An 18,750-nucleotide genomic window follows, 5' to 3' on the forward strand; every position below is an offset into this window, starting at 1 on the left:
TAGTGACTACTCAAAAGTGCTAAAAAGGTTGAATATGTGACTTTCATATTTAAGATGAAATAAATTAAATATTAAAACTATTTTAAAAAATGTCCCCTTATTATTTTTTAAATGCACTTTCTTTGATAGGTTGATATTTGATTGATTATGGATAAACAAGAATAACATACTTCACACAATAACCGATTAAAGTATTGAAATTAAATAGTAATGGTGAAAAGAATTGCAAACTCAATGTATCCTGATTCAATCGTCATCACATATGATTTATGTCTAATTCACAAACTTCTAAACTTTCGAATGCTTTAAAACTTTATGATTTATCCAATTTCATGAGTGTTTAATAATATTTTCAATTTTCACGTTCCACCACTCTCAAATGTGAAAAATATGGTAAAATAATAATGCAGGAATGTGCTCACATCCTCAAAGTATTGATATAGGACTTGAAACATTATAGTATATAAACTCAAATTTGCTGGATATGCGTATGAGATTTCAATGAATGTTTACGAAACTCTCTGTACTATGTAGTATATAAAAAATAGAACTCCTCGAATGCGTACAATAACCATTCAATATTGTTTCGGGCCACAAGTAACATATTTATATTGTTGGAAACGCACTACCAACAATGTATTTAACTACATTTCCATATGTATTAATTTTGTACATTACTTATGTACTCTAATATATTATTCATGTATCTTGGTAAATTTCTTGAATATCCTGATACATCCTTATGTATCTAGATTTATTATTATATAATGCATATAGTTATTGAATATTTTTTGAAAATGTGTTGCTATTAACACCAGAATAATTTCTAAACATCTTTTTATACATTTGTGGGAATTAAACACAACTTAATACACTAAGAAGCATCAAGACTTTGTGGGGGAAACAACAGGGTGATGAAGCCCGAGAAGTAACAATAAATGAAGCTTAAAACTTGGAGGATCATGTTGAGGACACTTACTCAAGCCCAAAGGTTAGAATGCCTAAAAGGAACAAGGTTCAGCCCAAGTGGATGACAGATTATGTGTTAACTAAATAGCTGACACACGAAATGGGTAGGAAGGGTGTTGATGGAGAGTTGGTGAGTGGGGGAAAATCTGTTAAAGGTAGTGCTGTGAGGCATGTTCTTCTAAGCATTTTAATGTCAATTTCGCTTCTCTGTTAGTGGGTGTTGTTGGTTTTGTATAAAATGTTGGTTCCATTTTCCTAAATGGCAGGGAGACGTTTGTCAGCAACCTTTGGTTGAAGGAGGAGCCTACCCTTGAAGAAAGGCATTTTTTAGTGTTCTTTTTTTTCCTTCTCTTTCATCCCTGTTTCTATCAATTAGTACTTTCATTGAGAGTTTATTTTCTTTCTTTCACCATGCTTTCATTCTTGATCTCAACCTCCATCAACAACGCTCACCAGCAATCATTTCAATCTATTTTTGCGGAGATGAAATCTGGTTTTGCAACGATAAGAGCCACATGTGAGAGTGATATGTTGTTTTTTAAATCAAGCTCTTCAGTTTCATCTAGAGGTGTTGTTGACCTTGCTTCAGTTGTTAGGAAGATGGCTTCTTAGGATTCTGGTATTTGGCAGAATGAAAAAGATGGTTGTGGTGATGACGTTATTGGACAGGCCCAACAATTCATTCAAGCTCAAAGTAAGGTTAACATCATCTTACGGACTAGGTTCATGGCTCTAATTGTGCACATTGTGATGCTTTGGCTCTTAATTTATGTATTAGATTTGGCTTAACTGATGCAACATTGGCATTTGATATCACGAGTTGGGGAATTTTTGTTGTGGGTTAGTGTGAGGATGGATGGAATGGATTAACATGGTTGCTTGTTATTTTAGTTGTTGCCTCATCAGATGAACCTACTTAGGAGCTTGCCTTAAGCCAATGGGATGGTTTATACCTGGAAGATTCATCCTGTGAATATTTGACTGATGTTTGCATGCATATCCACAATTACACCTCGAGGAAAAGGTATTTGTGAAATAGGAAGGTGATGATAGGCATCAGGACTTTATGGGGCAACAACATGAAGCACAAGAAATAACAGCAGATGAAGCCCAAAAATTGGAGGATCATGTTGAGGACACTTACCCGAGCCCAAAGGTTAGAAGGCCCAAAAGGAACAAGGTTCAGCTCAAGTGGATGGTAGATTATGTGTTAACTAAGTAGTTGACGGATGAAATGGGTAAGAAAGGTGTTAATGGAGAGTTGGTGTGTGTGGAAAATCTGTTAAGGATAATGCTGTGAGGCATGTTCTTCTAAGCGTTTTAGTGTCATTTTTGCTTTTCTGTTAGGGGGTGTTGTGGTTTTTGTATAAAACGTTGGTTCTATTTTCCTAAATGACAGAGGGACGTTTATAAACAACTTTTGGTTAAATGAGGAGCCTACCCTCGAAGAGAGGCATTTTTTAGTGTTCTTTGATTTTTTTTTTGCTCTTTCATCGTTGTTCCTATCATACACCGAAATGATTTCTAACATTTTTGGAACACGTAATTGAATCTATGAAAATAGTGTATGATGTTGAAACCCTTAAAAATATTTTCATGTATCTCGAAATAATTTATGAAAATGACGCAAAATAGAGCTTGCATTTTAAAATTCATTAAGTGTTTGTGCTTTTATGAGAATGGGTAAGATATAGTATTACTGAACCATTGTGAATTTTAAAATAGATTCATGTTAGTCATTTTGAGAGACTAATGTGAGTCTTCTTTGAATTTAAAAGGGACCACGAGTCAACTTTTTTATTCTTAAAGTATTAAATTGAGTACCGTGATTTTTTTGTTAAGAACACAAAATATACTTTACTCTTTTCCCCCGCAAAAAATTGTATTTGCACTTGCACACAATTACCTTTGAGTCATCGTCGTCAGGGATGTTCAAAATATCAAAAAAAAAAATGAATTGTTTTAAGAACCACATTTAACTGAATCAAAAAAACTGGTTTTTTAAAACAGTTCTTGAACTTGAATTGGTTTTAACATTTAAAAAAAATTCAATTATGATCCAATTTAAAACTTGTTTGTAACCGGTTCGAACCGAACCACTCACGCATTATATCACAGTATCTTAGTAAATCAGTTTTTCGCTGCTCTTCAATCTGCACTATGAATAAGCCAACAAACAAAGACTTCCAAGTAAGAATTTTTTTAATGAAAACCTTAATCATGAAAACAAATATTAATATCTCAGTAAATCAGTTTTTCACTCTCTCTCTCTTCTTCCATGAAATCTTCCAAAATGGTTGGGTTTGGTTATGTAAAAAATCCAGTTCGGTTCGACCCACGCCTATCCCGAATCATCGTCGATCGTTATTTTGCTCTTCTAATCTTTTCTTGTTACTTGTAATCTTTATCACAATTCATATTTTTCAAAATAACCATATAATATTATCTCAATAACTCGTAACAAAATTAAATGAATAAAAATGAAAAACCTGTCGCCGTGCATGTCCATTTACTAATATAATATAATATATTTGTTACAAATAGCATTGTTTTATTAAATATACGGATTTAAAATTTCGATGATCATTTTTGTTAAATAACATATTTTTCGAATACACACTTTAATAAAAATTGAAATGATTTTTGAAAAATTGAAATAAAAACAAGAGTAAACATCATTTTTAGTCCCTGACAATATTTACGAAGTCCTTTTCAGTCTCTGACAATATTTACGAAGTCCTTTTCAATCCCTGTCAATAAAAAAGGACCAAATTGGTCTCTGAAAGTACAAGAAAAGGGTCACTCTACATATTTGGGAATTGACATAAGGACTAACATGGCCCTTTTTTTTGTAACTTCAGGGACCAATTTGGTCCTTTTTTATTGTCAAAGACTAAAAAAGACTTCGTAAATATTGACAGGGACTAAAAAAGATGTTTACTCTAAAACCAATTTGGTTTCAAAGCTAAACCGCGCTAGATGAAGCGGAAATGACCATTTGAGCGCGCACCGAAAACTGAAAAGTTTAAATTTTAAATTAAAATTTAATTAACCTAGAGTCATTAATTCCACTACCTACCAGAAGCGATTCCATTCAACTTGCAAAGCAATCGCCAGCTCATCAATCCCCGCATCCAAGACGAGTCAAAGGAAGATCTTGACCGTCCATTCTCGCGCTCTTTCTAGGAATATAATTTAACGGACAAAGAAATTCCACGTCATCGATCCGCGTGAAACCTCATTAGCCAATGAGAACGCGAAAATCCTTTTATATATCAATCACCGCAAGCACCATTCGATACGCAATCCAATCTACTTCGTTTCTGCAATCTCATTCCCAATCCGAATCCCTAACGTTTTTCAGAGTTCCAAATTCCTAATGGCTCCCAAATCAGCAGCAGAGAAGAAGCCTGCGGAGAAGAAACCCGCAGAGGAGAAGAAATCCACGGTGGCGGAGAAGGCACCACCGGCTGAGAAGAAACCAAAGGCCGGCAAGAAGCTACCAAAGGAAGGTGGTGCCGCCGCCAGCGACAAGAAGAAGAAGAGAAACAAGAAGAGCGTGGAGACTTACAAGATCTACATCTTCAAGGTTCTGAAACAAGTCCACCCAGACATTGGTATCTCGAGCAAGGCCATGGGAATCATGAACAGTTTCATCAACGATATCTTCGAGAAGCTTGCTCAGGAATCTTCTAGACTCGCTCGCTACAACAAGAAGCCAACAATTACTTCAAGGGAGATCCAGACCGCGGTCAGGCTTGTGCTGCCCGGAGAATTGGCCAAGCACGCCGTGTCTGAGGGAACAAAGGCTGTAACCAAGTTTACAAGTTCTTGAACAATCTTGTGGTTTTTGTGTGGGGTTCTTGTTTGTTCCCCCAAATCTGTTTTAGGTGTCCATTAGACTTAATGACCTATGTTTAGATTTTAATTAGTGTTTTTTTTTTTTTTGGAATTTGCATCTGAAGAAATAGGGTCTGGTCGATCCTTTTGTGTATGGAAATGGTAGGATTGAGTCATTGACGATATAGGACCGTATATTGTTCGTATGTATTAGTTATTTGAATTAATAGTTTTTCTATGAACTCTGTATTTTAGTTATTTGTGAAATAATTTACTTTTGCTTCGAATGATTTTTAGCGGAATTGATGCATCGATTCGCGAAATATTATTTTTGGTAAGGAATCATATGTCTAGTCTTTTTAAAAAAAAAAAAAGCGAAGCACTGACTTGTTTCAAGTCAAGCGAAATTGGGAGTTTAGCATTGGCTAGTTACTCGTGACCTAACTGTCTAAACTTTTCAAAAGCAGATTCATCCCTAAGGTTGTAGATTCGCGTTTCGAGTACTTCGTAAGATTAAAGATTCGTTAAAGACTCAGCAGAAAAGCTATTGCTTGATGAGGCCTCACTTGCTTTAGTTTAAAGCGCTCTTTAATCTTTTTAACTGCATTGTTCTTCATGTTTTAATAAGAATTTCAAAACTAAACCATGTATAATCCCAACGAACATTGTGTTCCCAGCATATCTTCATTTTATTGCTTTTTTTTTTTGTTAATGAGAATTTTAAATACATTTTTGATTCATGAGAATTTCTAGTTTAGTAGCATGTTATGCGCTTGTACGCAGCCACGGATGTGACAAACAAATTTTACATGACAATGACGTCGCCATGTTATAGGCTGAATCTAGTGCATTCTTTCACCCCTGCTGTGCATATCACGGAAGGCCGGTTTTATGCAACCTGTAAATACCATAAGACCAGGAAAAGATAAAGATCTCTTGAATCAATCGGTTAATTTATTTATTATTTCCATAAAATCACTTGTGTATTGATATATTTGAGATGTCGAATGTCACTAGATTAACGAAAACAAGGGTTCATACATTTTCCATTATATGTGTCGATGCTTAGCTCTTAGCATGATTTTTCTATGCATTAGTGCATCCCATTCTGACTTGAATAGTAAATGTCAGACATGCTATCTACCTTTTTCACAGCTGAGGGCAAACTTAATAGGATGTAAGTTTGTTTGGACTTTGCAGATCAAGGGAATCTCTGTATTGAGTGTTGTGTAAGATATTTATACCAATTAATTTGTTCAGCGTTGGTAATTACTTATCAGTGAGAACAGATAACTAATCATTCCAATTTCCACTATCCGTGAATTCATATAACGATCAAAGTATATTAAGGCGAACAGCCGAACCGATTTTCAGTACATAATCGAGAACAGAAAATGGCGAACAAAGCACAAGTTTTAAACTGACTGCCAGTGCGGCATTCATCATTCCGCTGCTAGTAACATTCTACGGCAAAAAAAGAACAGATGAAGTAACAAATAGCAGAATCCCAAATTAAAGATATCAGGTCAGTGATTGTAGATTAATCTTTCAAGGTCGAAGAAATTCAATTCAAACCATCCACAATGAGACTATCTACAACGCCATTAAGTAAACTAGCGTTGGATGGCTAAAAGCTAAGAATATTTGTATGTTCTAAAAATAGACAAGATCAAATAATCAACGAAATAGAATGGAGAACGAAGTGATTTACTTTTAATTTCTTCACTGTATTGATAAATGACAAGTATGCCAGTTGAGGTAGAGAATATGCACAACTGATCATAGAAACCGCAATGTATGGAGCTGATTAATGCACGCAAAATTACGTAGCTCAGGCCTCAGGTAGAAGTACACAGTTAACAGTTTAGGGAACAGCAGTACTAAGTTTGGCATGTAAGCAACCACACCCCCAGCTTCCACATCCCTTTGCATCCTAATGTACCCTTCTTCACCCCACTCGGTTCTCCATGAGTTTTTAACCATGAGTAACCAACCAATACTTGGTACCATCATCACCGATACCATGATCCACAGCAAGTCAGAGCGACTGGCATCAATGCTCAAACTTTGGAACGTAGGGTGTGCCTAAGTTTAACACCTATAAATATAAAGGTGCTCATATGCATGAGATTATTTTGAGTCTTAAAATTTAAGATATAATATAATACATTCTGCATTGTCTAAGCAAATTCCAATTTATCACGGGGCGAGTATGGCTGGAGTAAAGGTAAATTTGTAAATTTCCCACCACCATTCGTTGGATATATTCAAATTATGGGAGTACCTTCCATTGTCAAACCTAGCAGGAACCTAATGGCAGCTTTTAGCCTATTCATTAAATGTATGTATTGGTGGTGGAGTTTGGATGGGAAATCCACCACACAGCCCACGTTTTCAATCCTACCAAGATGATTTACTCCTCATCTTGGAGCCCTTCCTGTGATTATGCATCCGTTGATCATAGGCTCCAAGATGAGGGGTAAACCTTAAGAGGATTGAAAGCATTGCATTGAGGTGTATTTCCCATCCAAACTCCACCGCCAAAATGAATAAGAATGGCCATAATTTTACACAATGATTATTTCCAAGAGGAAGAATATAACATGAAGCTCTAGTGGTAGGAAATCTATCTTTAATCAAGCTATAATCACAGGGTAATAAATTGGAATTTGATCAAACAATTTTATAGCTGAATGCATTATATAATATCCAAAAAATTTAAGACTTAAAAGTTAAAACCAATCTCATGCACATGAGCACCTTAATATCCGAAGGAGTTAAAGATTAAGCCCAATTGACTATCTCTCACCCTACTTTACAATCTTTGAGCCACTAACACCATCTGTTAGGAACGTACAAAATGCTCAAACTTCAATACTCAAAAGTCCATATTCTCAGTTTTTAGCGTACACAAAGCTATTATTTGTGCGCATAACTCACCCGAATGAGTCTGCCATCCAGTATCTGACAAATAATTAGGAATAAGTTTCATAACAATGTTGGGTGAAATAAAAGCAAACTTTTTAGCCAGAAAAAAAAAACCATATATTTTTAGGACAATGATATTCATATCAAACAACAAGGGAGGAAAAAAAACCTGGCCGTGCATTTCTTTGCGAGCTGTGGCTGCTGTGGTTTCAGAAGTGAACCGCACGAATCCGTATCCTTTTGATTTCCCAGTCACATGATCACATATTACTTTAACTGCAAAATAAAAAAATAATAATAATAATTAGTTGCAACATAACCAATTTGGGAATCCAAAGTAAAAGGGGGGAAAAAACGTTGATTTTTACCTTCAATGATAACACCGTGTTGCTCAAATGCATCTCTCAGAACAGTTTCATTCGTATCGTAGGAAAGCCCTTTGTCCCAGAACAAAAAATAAAGAAAAAACTAACGATTAAAATTGAAACGCGGAAATCAATTTCGGCAATGACTATTTAATCAAGAATCGAAAGATGCAATTATTATTAAAAAGTAAATGAGAAATGAAATGAGTTGGAAAATACCTGCGACGAACAATTTGGTAGATGAATGATGGCGCGCGCATAGCAATCGCGGTAAGGGAGAACTCTGAAAAAGAAGAAAAGCACTTCCATTCGCTATTGCAGTAGCTATGCGCATGACTGAACACTGTCGATTGATGTCGTAAACACGGTTAGCGTTTTCTGCATACCAGATCACAACGACAAGCCGTTTTAATACCAAGTTCGAAGCCATCCTGTTAACCACGTGACCAAACAAGGCCCATGAAGACTAAAGGGTGAAACTCAAAAGATTAAGGACCTTGGACTTGGAGTAGATTATTGGTCATAAGAGCAATGTTACACTTCACCAACCCAAAAAATATGTAATGGCTTTGTTCATTTTTAACACTTGATTTTAAGAGCAATGTTATACTGTTTGGGGGGAAAAACATATTAGTTTGGTTCATTTTTAAGACTTGATTTTAAAAGCAATGTTACACAACTAGAAAAACAAAAAATAAAATAAAATAATAATTTTTGGGTGAAATAAAATAACAGGGATGCAACAACATTTTAACAGAAATTATAGGGACTTCTTGAAATCTGTTTCGGAAAACTATTTTTTGAGTTTTACAAAGAAAAAAAAAATTAATTTGATAAGGCCTATTTTGTAAAATTAATTTCAAAAATTGTAACTTATTTTGTTTTCAGAATCAAATTTATAGAACATATTTGAGTTATTTTTGTTTTGTGTTTTGACGGTTAACTTTAAAAAAAAAAAAACACTTATTTCATTAACTATTTTACAAAAATAATTTTAAGAATAAAAAATTAGAAAAAACACAATCAAATATACTCATAATTCTCTATTTTATTATTTTAGAGGGGAGCGAGTGAGATAATATTTTTCTAATTTTAATGGATGCAACTTGATTGACTTTTCTTCTTTTACTATATCGAAGGCAGAGTTTTGATAACTTTCATTCAATTGTGATGTTAATAGCTGAAACCTTCAATTGTACCACGAGCAGTTGCCACATCTACATTTAAATGTTGTGATAAAGATATCGAGTTTCAATTCAAAAGACCAGACCAACCATTTTGAACTTCAAAGTAAAAGTGAGATAGAGAGATTTTAATCTAACCATCCAAACTTATATCAAGATAAAACCCTGACGCTCATTGAGGTGGTTCTTAGTTTGTTTTTCATTCTTGTTTTCAAATGATGTGATATTATAAAAAAATATTTTCACTTTATTTCCTATTTTCAACATCATGATATTATGTTCGTTAGGTGATTTTGGGGATACTTTTGGTTTTGATCTGCTCATTCAAGCATAAAGTTAGATTGGTATAATAATTTTTTTTCCTACACCCAATCCAAACCCGCGTAGACCTGCACATACATGAAAATTTGTTAAAATACCAAATAAGACACAAAGTCTAAACATAAGGACGTTAAAGAATAACAAAAATATGTCTTAATGTGCTACCAGACATGATGTGGTGGTATATAGGTTGGGGCCAGCTCGCACCTCCTCCAATTCTCCATCAAGTTGCGGATGAGTATCTCACAATTCTTCACGAACATCAAGATCAGTCACATTTATTGAAGCCTTACCTTTGTCTACCTCTACAATATGGTATCTAGGTTTTGGTGGTGTACTTATTTTGAGGCTAACATTGTAACAGCTCCTGGCAAGCTTTTAGTCACCTCTAACCGTCGTTATTCTAGCTTGTAGGTCTTTGAATTTAATGAGTAGATGCATAGTAGATATTGTTGCTCTTAGTTTCACTATAGATGGTCTCCCCAGGAGGATGTTGTATGTTGATGGTTTTGGCTTTGGGAATGATTCCAAAGGTAATCTGTAAGTCAATTGTTCCTTTGGCTTGTACATATTCACCATAGAATCCTAACAACCCTGTTTGGTAGGGAGTTATTTGTTCTTTTGGGATATTCATTCCTTTGAAAGATTCTTATAAGATGATGTCGGCATAACTACCATTATGAATAAATACCTTTTTTATGCGTAAGTTGGCCATGTGTGCTGATATGATCAATGGATCATCGTGATCTTGCACCATGTCATCGTAATCATCTTCATCGAAAGGTATCAAAGAGTTTTTCTTGGATGTGGTGGAAATTTTTTGTGGTTAGAGACTATCATGATGGCTTTTAGATGTCACTTTCTATGGGAGTACAATTCTCCCCCACCAGCTGCACCTCCGAAGATACTTGCCAAAATTCCTGTTGCATTTTTGGGAAGTTGTGTAGTGTTTTGTTGTGCAGTTGGATGTTGTGGTTGGCGTCTATTTTGCTGGGAAGAAGATTTGCGTTGGCCATCTCACTAGTAGTTTGTTCGTCCATAATTTCTTTTATTTTTTATAATTTATCTTAAGGGAGTTTCTATCTTGATCAAAACTTCTGTCTCGTTTTCTAAATTGTGTCTCCTTTTTGCAGTTGGCCACAAATTGTATGAGTTTTTCCTATTGGATTAACATCTTGATGGTGTTTTTTAGGTCAAAACATTATTATGTTAGATGACCATAATTAGCATGGAAATCGCAAATATATGGTTTTATCAAGGTTATCCCTGTGGCGAATTGGGGGTGGCCTAGTGATATCCATAAATTCTGCTGAAAAACTTGTTTCAGGATGCGAGATCTATAAGTATTCGATAGGGTGAACTTGTCAGACTTTTTGGAGTCCCTGCATTTTCTTTTTAATTCTTTTATGGTGTCGGCCATCTCTGGTTTTTAAACTGGCTCCTCGCGAGATCTTTGATAATCTTTTAGGTTTATGATTTTTTTTTTATCTAGCGTGCAATTCTTCAACATATTTTGGTCTTTGCTTTGCCAGGGATGTTGAGAATGGCCCATTTTGTAAGCCATCCGTGATGAGATTCAAAGAGACTTGCATATCTAAGTCTCTTACCAAAAGGGCTTCGTAAAAAAAAAATGTTTGAATAATCTTGTTATGGACCCATATAAGGGGGCCATTACGTGATAGGCCCAATAAGGGGCAATCCAAGATCTGAATCAATTGTAATCACGGATATATATCATTCAAGGATACTAATCCTAATACGACAGCATAGCAAGCAGGCATGTGCCCTTACTAGAAGCTCCAAAGGCCTATCCACACTACCCGCAGGTAACCTCTATAAATACAAGGTAAACCCTAGAGGTACGTTACGCTCTCTCTTTTACTGTTATGCTGTTACTGTGCGTGCACACACACCCCATTGGCTAACGCCATTATAGTATTATTTGCACAGTGATCTGCTTGACTCAAGGGCATCTCCTTCATAGATACATTGGAGAGGGCACTAGATCCAAGATAAACATACCAGCCTATTGGGCTGGACATTTCTGTCCCAATGACAGAACATTGGCGCCGTCTATGGGGAACATCTTCTCTGAATTTGAAGTTCCCCCAATCTGACAAAGGATGGCAATCCAAACAAGGAGCAGTAGCCAGCAGTTACCCCAAAACTAGAATCAATCGCTGGATCCAGTTATGGAAGAGGTAAGTCAGCCTCAGAACCGGCTAGGGAACGACGTGGATTATGATTACGTCCATGTTAGCGAAGATGTCTTCGACACCGCTTCATATCATGATAGGGGTCCTGATCCAATCATGGCTCCAGTGAGGAACAACCCTCCCCAGCACCCCGGGGATCTTGCTGCACGTATTGCCAATTAGCCGATCTAGGAAGCCTGTTAATGTGGTTGAACTCGACATGAGAGGAAATAATACCGAGACCCGAACCTGATGAAGAGCTATAAAACTTCACATTGGGAAAAGATCATGGTCAATTTACCCGAATTGGTAAAACCATAGATCCTCAAATTAAAGAAGAATTAGCCGATTTTCTCAAGAGCAACACGAATGTGTTTGCTTGGAAGTCGTATGAGATCCCGTGCATCGATCCCGGCTTCTGCTACCACAAGCGGGGATATGATGGCCAAACAACAAACAACGGTCAAGTATAATAAAAAAGTGAGACCAAGAATCTTCGAGAAAAATGACTTGGTACTCAGGAGAGCAGACATTGGCAATAAAAATGCCAGGGATGGAAAGCTAGCTGCAAACTGGGAAGGCCCGTACCGGGTTAAAGAGAAGCTCGGAAAGGAGCTTACGTCCTAGAAACAATAGAAGGCAAAAGAGTTAAGAGAACCTGGAATGCGGATAAGCTGAAGATATATTACAATTAAATCCGGAATCCACCTTCGCCCATTTGCAGTAGTTCTATTCAATTATATTTTCCTCTATTAGGGATTTAACTAAAGCCGAATATGCTGGCAAATTCATTTAGTTCTCAATTTGATATCAATAAATGAGAAAATTTTCTTTTTAAAGATTTATCCTTGTCTATTTCTGATGCATCAATACAAAATCCGAGGTACAGATACAATTTGTCAGTCACTCTGATCAAGTCAAAATGCTCCCCAGTTTTGGTCAAGATACCAAATGGGACAGATGACAATATTGTTTTTACCTCAGATAAAATTGAATTATGAAGATCAAATTCAATCAAGTGGTTGAGTCAGTAAAGACGAGATCCATTATTAATACAGGCTTACCAGAATGAGTAAGTCAAAACAAACATGCATCATCGAGAATGACATAAAGCGAAATCCGTACAATGCTTTGACCTCGGCCAGGTCAACAATAAGAACTCGTAAAATGCACAGGTTTAGTTGAGTTGAAAGATTACAGCAATGAATGGTGTAAGACACTCGAATATAATTTAATAGTATAAAGCTCGTAAAATGCACAGGTTAAGTACATGTATCCAAGTTTAAATTACAACCGATAAACACGGGGTGCAACTTGGATAGAGTTTATTACATAACTCGGAAAATCTCGGGTTTCAAAAGTACAAACAACCCAAGTTGCAACTCAGATATCACGTCGAGTGGCAACTCAGACAAGGTTTGAAGTATTCATTGACGGTGGGTCATTTTGTTGGGGAGAAGTTTGTGAAACAAATGAAGCTATTCATCGATGAGATATCTGACTATAATTTTTGGATTTGTTATGGGATATAGTCATCTTGCTCTTGGTATCAACCACACTTTTAATCTGTTTGTAGTGAGTATCGAAATTTATCGTCCCACAAATGGTGCCAATGAAGATGTTGAGCTGGATGACACGAGGTTGAACTTGAAGATGTTGGTGTAGAAAAAAAGGTATTAGGTGTTTAGCGGGATGAGAGAGGTAAATGCGAGATATTAAAGGTGTTGCTTTCATGTATAGATTGGTGGAGATGAGGGTCGAGAAGTCAGTGGTTTATAGTGATCGTATATTTTTTTACTATCTTTAGTAGCCAGAGCGAGATGATTTTGCTAAGGTTGAATGTTGTGATTTTTATTGTAAAAGTGTGTCTTCGTTTATGTTGCTTTTGTGTGGCTCTGTCCATCCTGTTGGTGGAGAGAGATAGCCTAGTATATGCTTTGCTAGGCTATGTCAAAGGTACTGATGCATTTGCTTTACATCTTTGAGTATGTTTACAGCAAGTACGTGCTGGAATGTTACGTTGGATCTTGCGGAGGCCCAATTGCATTGAGCAGCTAATCTCGCCGTCGTGTTCTCAGTTATCTTATTAGTGTTTGTTGCGAGATATTCAGTTGTACACGAGATAAATGCATTTACATCTGGATTAAGCAACAGTTTTGGACCTTTATTGAGCTGGGCTTCAATCTCGCATTAAGAAGGTCTATATCAAATACAAAGTAACAAAAAATAGTAATATTACAAGTGAAAAATAAAAAATAAAAACCAAATAACTTATGAATTTTTTAAAAATTTTCTGCGAAATGACATTTTTTTTTTTAAGTTTGTGAATCATGACTTTGTCAATGAAGCACTCGACCTTTTCCTCATGTGTTTGAATGTTTTTTTTAAGCTTTACTCAATCCCTGACTTATTTAGTTAGCTTGAGTCATAATTTATGAATTTACGAGTTAACCCTCTAACATCGCTAATTATATTTACGAGTTTATAGATTACAAAAAAAAATATTACGAGTTTAGATGAATGTGTGAGGAAAAAAAGCCAATAGCAATAAAATTTGTGGCCAATAACATTAAATTTAAACGTCAGTAATAAATATTTATGGACTTAATATTTTATGCTTGCAGGTACGTTATGATTTTAAATTTGAATACTGTTGTAAATGTTTTTGAATCTATATCACATAATTTTCTGAAAATATAAAACTTATGGTTTTCATGCCTTTGGATTTTCGAAAAGTTTGGGGGCGGGTTTACTTCATTTTACTAAACCGCGCAAGATGAAGCGGAATTGTCCATTTCGGCGCGCAACGAAAACTCAAAAGCAGAGGAGATTCTAAAATTCCAATTTGATGAAAAAGACAGATCAAAAGCATCTGAACCGTCCATCACGGAGTACTCAAATGAATTTAAACGGTCAAGACAATCGCCAACTTATCGATCCACATGCCCAAAACCTCACGGAACATCGTGACCGTCTCTTTTCGAGTACTTTTGGAAAAATTATTAGACGAACGAAGAAGACCCACGTCATCAATCCGCGTGAAAACACTTTAGCCAATCAGAACGCCAGAAACTTTTATATATCAATCACCGCAAGCAACCATTCCGTATCCAATTCAGTTCACTTCGATTGTTGCAATTTCATTCCCAATCTCAAACCCTAATCTTTTTCCGAGTTCCAAATTCCATCTTCCTAATGGCACCAAAGGGAGCAGAGAAGAAGCCCGCGGAGAAGAAACCCGCAGAGGAGAAAAAATCCACGGTGGCCGAGAAGGCACCACCGGCTGAAAAGAAACCAAAGGCCGGCAAGAAGCTACCAAAGGAAGGTGGTGCCGCCGCCAGCGACAAGAAGAAGAAGAGAAACAAGAAGAGCGTGGAGACTTACAAGATCTACATCTTCAAGGTTCTGAAACAAGTCCACCCAGACATTGGTATCTCGAGCAAGGCCATGGGTATCATGAACAGTTTCATCAACGACATCTTCGAGAAGCTTGCTCAGGAATCTTCTAGACTCGCTCGCTACAACAAGAAGCCAACGATTACTTCAAGGGAGATCCAGACCGCGGTCAGGCTTGTGTTGCCCGGAGAATTGGCTAAGCATGCTGTGTCTGAGGGTACAAAGGCTGTAACCAAGTTTACCAGCTCTTGAACAAAATCAGGGTTTTGTTTGGGGGTTGTTTACTGCAGACTTGTATCCCCAAGTCTGGTTTAGTTTTCCATTAGAATCATGTTTAGATCTGCTCCAGTATTGCCTTTTTTTTTTTTTGCTAAAAAAAAATTTAACTTGTAAGTGAAGAAATGGAGTTTGTTGGATCCATGTGTATGGAATAGCTTTTCTTTGAATCGAATATATTTTGGGAGATCCGTTTGAACATTATTAAGTGCTGTACTTATTTTTTTATTTGCCAATGGTTACAATTAGATTATCAAATAGGTTCTTCTATTTTATTTGAATTTTTAAATTGAGAGTCAATTTCCTTTTATTTTCCTCTGTAGTACACAATTTCTTTTTAGGCAGATTGATTTTTTATTTCCCTCTTGTCTGCCTAGAGGGCTGAGATTGACCTTCTTTGTTTCCCTTGAGAAATAAAAAGAAAAAGAAAAAGTGATGTTTAAAATTGAGTTTTTTTATTTAAAATTTTAATTTTTTATAAGCTCTTTATTCTGGTTCGCAAGTTCCATTTGATTAGAAAAGCTGAGATGTCACAAATAAAGCGAAGCAGGTTGTTGATCGTCACGCAGGCCTCTTGCTCGTAGTTCCTCAGCCACTGTTGAAGATTGCTCGTAGTTCCCCAAAGGATTGCTCACTGCCCCCCGTTAGGTATGGAATCAACTTATTCCTTGTTCCTGGAGAGACTAGTTCTTTAGCACCACTCTTTAGGACTGCTTAACACTCAACCTTCAACTTGCTCACCATAGCATCCAAACAGATCATTGGAGAACTCTTTTCTTCACTGCCTGTTGGAGTCTATGAAACTGCAGGAGCAAGCAAACTCATGGGCCGAATGTTACGTCCACAAAGCATTGTCCCACTATCGTTCATAATATTAGCAGGCTTGTAAATGATATTTCGAGGAAGCAAATTCCAAGGGTGGCCTCAGCTGTACAAACAAGAATGTGTCTGAGATGAATATCAAATGACACCCTCGAGATCAAGGGTAGGTAAAATAAAACACAGCTTCTCCAAGACCAGCACCATACGTAAAGACTCTCATAGCTACTGAATTAGAGGATTTAATTGTACAGTGGATCTCAGTACTCCTTACACTGCTGAGCTTTGGGGCATCCTCAAATTTATGGAATTCGCCTGGTCAAAAGACTTGGCAAATCATCATTAAAAGTGATTCTTTAGCAAAATCACATTGTTTACCAAAACTCATAATACTGCTTGAGAGTCTCATATGTTGACTCAGCATTTAAACATTGTTGGAAAAAGATTGGGTAATGCTTTGGCACATATACAGAGAAGGCATTTTTTGTGCCAATTGGCTGGCAAATTAGATATTAGATCAAGAAAAGTAGGTGATTTCTATTAAGTTTATTTCTGTTCTAGTTCGGCCGGATGGCCCTGCCCAACCAGTTAAATAGCTGCCAGTAGGGCCACCACTACTTAGCATGTGGAGTGTACGAGTCCCTTATACATGTGTACCCTCATGCTTCCAATGCACACATGTCTTTTTACACGTCAGAGATCATGCCGTCTCACACCTAGTGGGGCTCACAGAGTCGTAAACGGTTATGACATCAAACTTTTCACACTTCAAGGGAATCTCCAACTTCTTATATAAAGGGACCTTAACTCCCCCGAAAAAATTATTCTTCATGCCATAATCGTTGTCAAAATTCACCTCACTCTTTTCATTCTCAGCCACTTTAAGGCTAGTATGATGGCTCTATAGAGATTTGGTTTAGAGATAACAAAACTGGTTGAACCTGTTAAATCAACTTGTCAACCTATCAAAATGGGGCAAATTGGATTATAAATACCAACCCAGTAACCCGATTCAACTCGCTCCGTTTGTAGGAGGGTTAAAACGAGTTAAGGGCAGGTTGGGGTGGGAAGGGTCAGCCCGTGAGTTAGGAATTTTTTTTATTTTAAATCATAAAATATATTATGTATTATTAGGTTAATTTTTTTATGGTAGCTGTATCTAATCAGCATTGAGCTAGTAGGTCCAAGAAGCTAAATATTCAAATAGAATAAAATACATAAAATAAAAAATAGAGGTTGAAGAAGAAAGCACAAGTGCAAAAAACACTATAAATGAGATTAAATTTGTGGCTGGAATTTGAGCATTTACTTGGTGAGCCTTAGAATAGCAGTTCTGTTTGCAATTTTGAAATTTTATGCTTTGATCTTTAACTGTTTAGCATACAGTTGCCATCAAAATATTTAGAATTTTGGACTATTGCGGGCAAGAATTTGATGCTTGTGTCTTAGGTAGTGTTTGGTTGAAGGTTTATTTTGGGATTGATGGGAAAGTGTAAGTGGATATTAGAAAATACCACGTTTGGTTCAGGTTTTTTTAAAAAATACCAGTCAAATAGGATAGGTGGGAAAATGACTTTTGTGTTGATTTTTGGATGAAATTCACTCTTACAGAATACCACTTGAGATGTGGTATTTTGAGATAACTGGGAAGTGAAAAAAACAGGTGCAAAGTTTCTCCCGAACATAGATTTTGCATATTTAAATAAATTTCCCTGATAATATTTGGGTCAACCAAACAACTTTTTTTACATTTTTCTACCAAACTCACTTTCCAACCATTTCTCTGGTAAAAAAAAATTTCTCCGGAACCAAACACTACGTTAGAGATTGTATTTCTCCTAAACCAGATAGCTATATGGTAGGTGTTATCATCTCATATTGTCAATTGGCTTTCAACCAACTCGAGAGTATTGTTTCCTAATTAAGGAGACTGTACAACATTTCAATCCATGTTGTTTGTAATAAAGGTCCAATATGATTATATTTTATTTTTTTTGATAACAGATTATATTTATTTCACTCAAAGTACTGAGTGCATGGTGCTCATTGTTGGAATATTGAGGCAGTTGCTGACAGAGAGGATGTCAACTTAAAACAATACTTCAGTGAGTGTTTTGATTTTGTTGTACATTGTTGAAGACAATTATTTTTATTTTAGACAAATGTCTCAAAATAACTCATTTGAAGCCTGTTTTAGAAGCAAGTTTTATTTCTTAATCACTTGCAAAAGAAATTTTGGTTTAAATTATCTGGAATGCTGTTTCTCGAGCAATAAATCGGCAGCTACATGTAGCTTATTACACTTTCAATTTTACGGATCGGCCTATTCTGCCATCTTTACTTTGATTTATACCCCTCTCTCTTGTATCCATCACATCGACGTACTTCACTCTTACCAAAAACAAATCCATACCTCATGCTGGAATTCAGTTCAATATCCTTACTTCATGGCATAGC

The 18,750-nt window shown here is 36.2% G+C and overlaps 2 protein-coding genes across 5 annotated transcripts; one reads left to right on the forward strand and one right to left on the reverse strand.

The window, feature by feature from the left end:
• Window positions 1-4,282: 4,282 nt before the first annotated feature.
• Window positions 4,283-15,678, forward strand: LOC133315580 (histone H2B). Of its 4 annotated transcripts, none has more exons than XM_061517226.1 (2): window positions 4,283-4,796; window positions 15,014-15,678. In XM_061517226.1, the coding sequence occupies exons 1-2, from the start codon at window positions 4,349-4,351 to the stop codon at window positions 15,448-15,450; spliced, it is 885 nt and encodes a 294-aa protein (XP_061373210.1). In that variant the 5' UTR covers window positions 4,283-4,348; the 3' UTR covers window positions 15,451-15,678. The 4 variants fall into 4 exon arrangements, with proteins under 4 accessions (XP_061373210.1, XP_061373211.1, XP_061373213.1 ...); XM_061517227.1 differs by lacking the exon at window positions 15,014-15,678 and having other exon boundaries at window positions 4,334-4,396; window positions 4,448-5,047; XM_061517229.1 differs by lacking the exon at window positions 15,014-15,678 and having other exon boundaries at window positions 4,349-4,363; window positions 4,427-5,047.
• Window positions 6,414-8,452, reverse strand: LOC133315600 (glycine-rich RNA-binding protein 4, mitochondrial-like). Its single transcript, XM_061517253.1, has 5 exons — window positions 8,322-8,452; window positions 8,106-8,174; window positions 7,907-8,013; window positions 7,750-7,773; window positions 6,414-7,651 (listed from the first exon to the last, which is right to left on the reverse strand). Exons 1-5 carry the CDS (start codon window positions 8,434-8,436, stop codon window positions 7,625-7,627), a joined length of 342 nt encoding a protein of 113 aa, XP_061373237.1. The 5' UTR covers window positions 8,437-8,452; the 3' UTR covers window positions 6,414-7,624.
• Window positions 15,679-18,750: the final 3,072 nt, after the last annotated feature.

Source organism: Gastrolobium bilobum, unplaced genomic scaffold (genome assembly GCF_033153095.1).
Source record: "Gastrolobium bilobum isolate Gb01-03AN ecotype WA unplaced genomic scaffold, APGP_CSIRO_Gbil_v1 utg1559, whole genome shotgun sequence".
NCBI classification, from domain to species: Eukaryota; Viridiplantae; Streptophyta; class Magnoliopsida; order Fabales; family Fabaceae; genus Gastrolobium; species Gastrolobium bilobum.

Bases quoted from the DNA above. Each gene is read 5' to 3' on its own strand.
- LOC133315580 (XM_061517226.1), top strand. From the start codon at position 4,349: ATGGCTCCCAAATCAGCAGCAGAGAAGAAGCCTGCGGAGAAGAAACCC. The intron at 4,797-15,013 runs GTTCTTGAACAA...CACCAAAGGGAG, and splicing joins GGCTGTAACCAAGTTTACAA to CAGAGAAGAAGCCCGCGGAG.
- LOC133315600 (XM_061517253.1), bottom strand. From the start codon at position 8,436: ATGCGCATAGCTACTGCAATAGCGAATGGAAGTGCTTTTCTTCTTTTT. The intron at 7,774-7,906 runs GTTTTTTTTCCT...ATTATTTGTCAG, and splicing joins GCAAAGAAATGCACGGCCAG to ATACTGGATGGCAGACTCAT. The intron at 7,652-7,749 runs GTGAGTTATGCG...CGTTCCTAACAG, and splicing joins TGGATGGCAGACTCATTCGG to ATGGTGTTAGTGGCTCAAAG.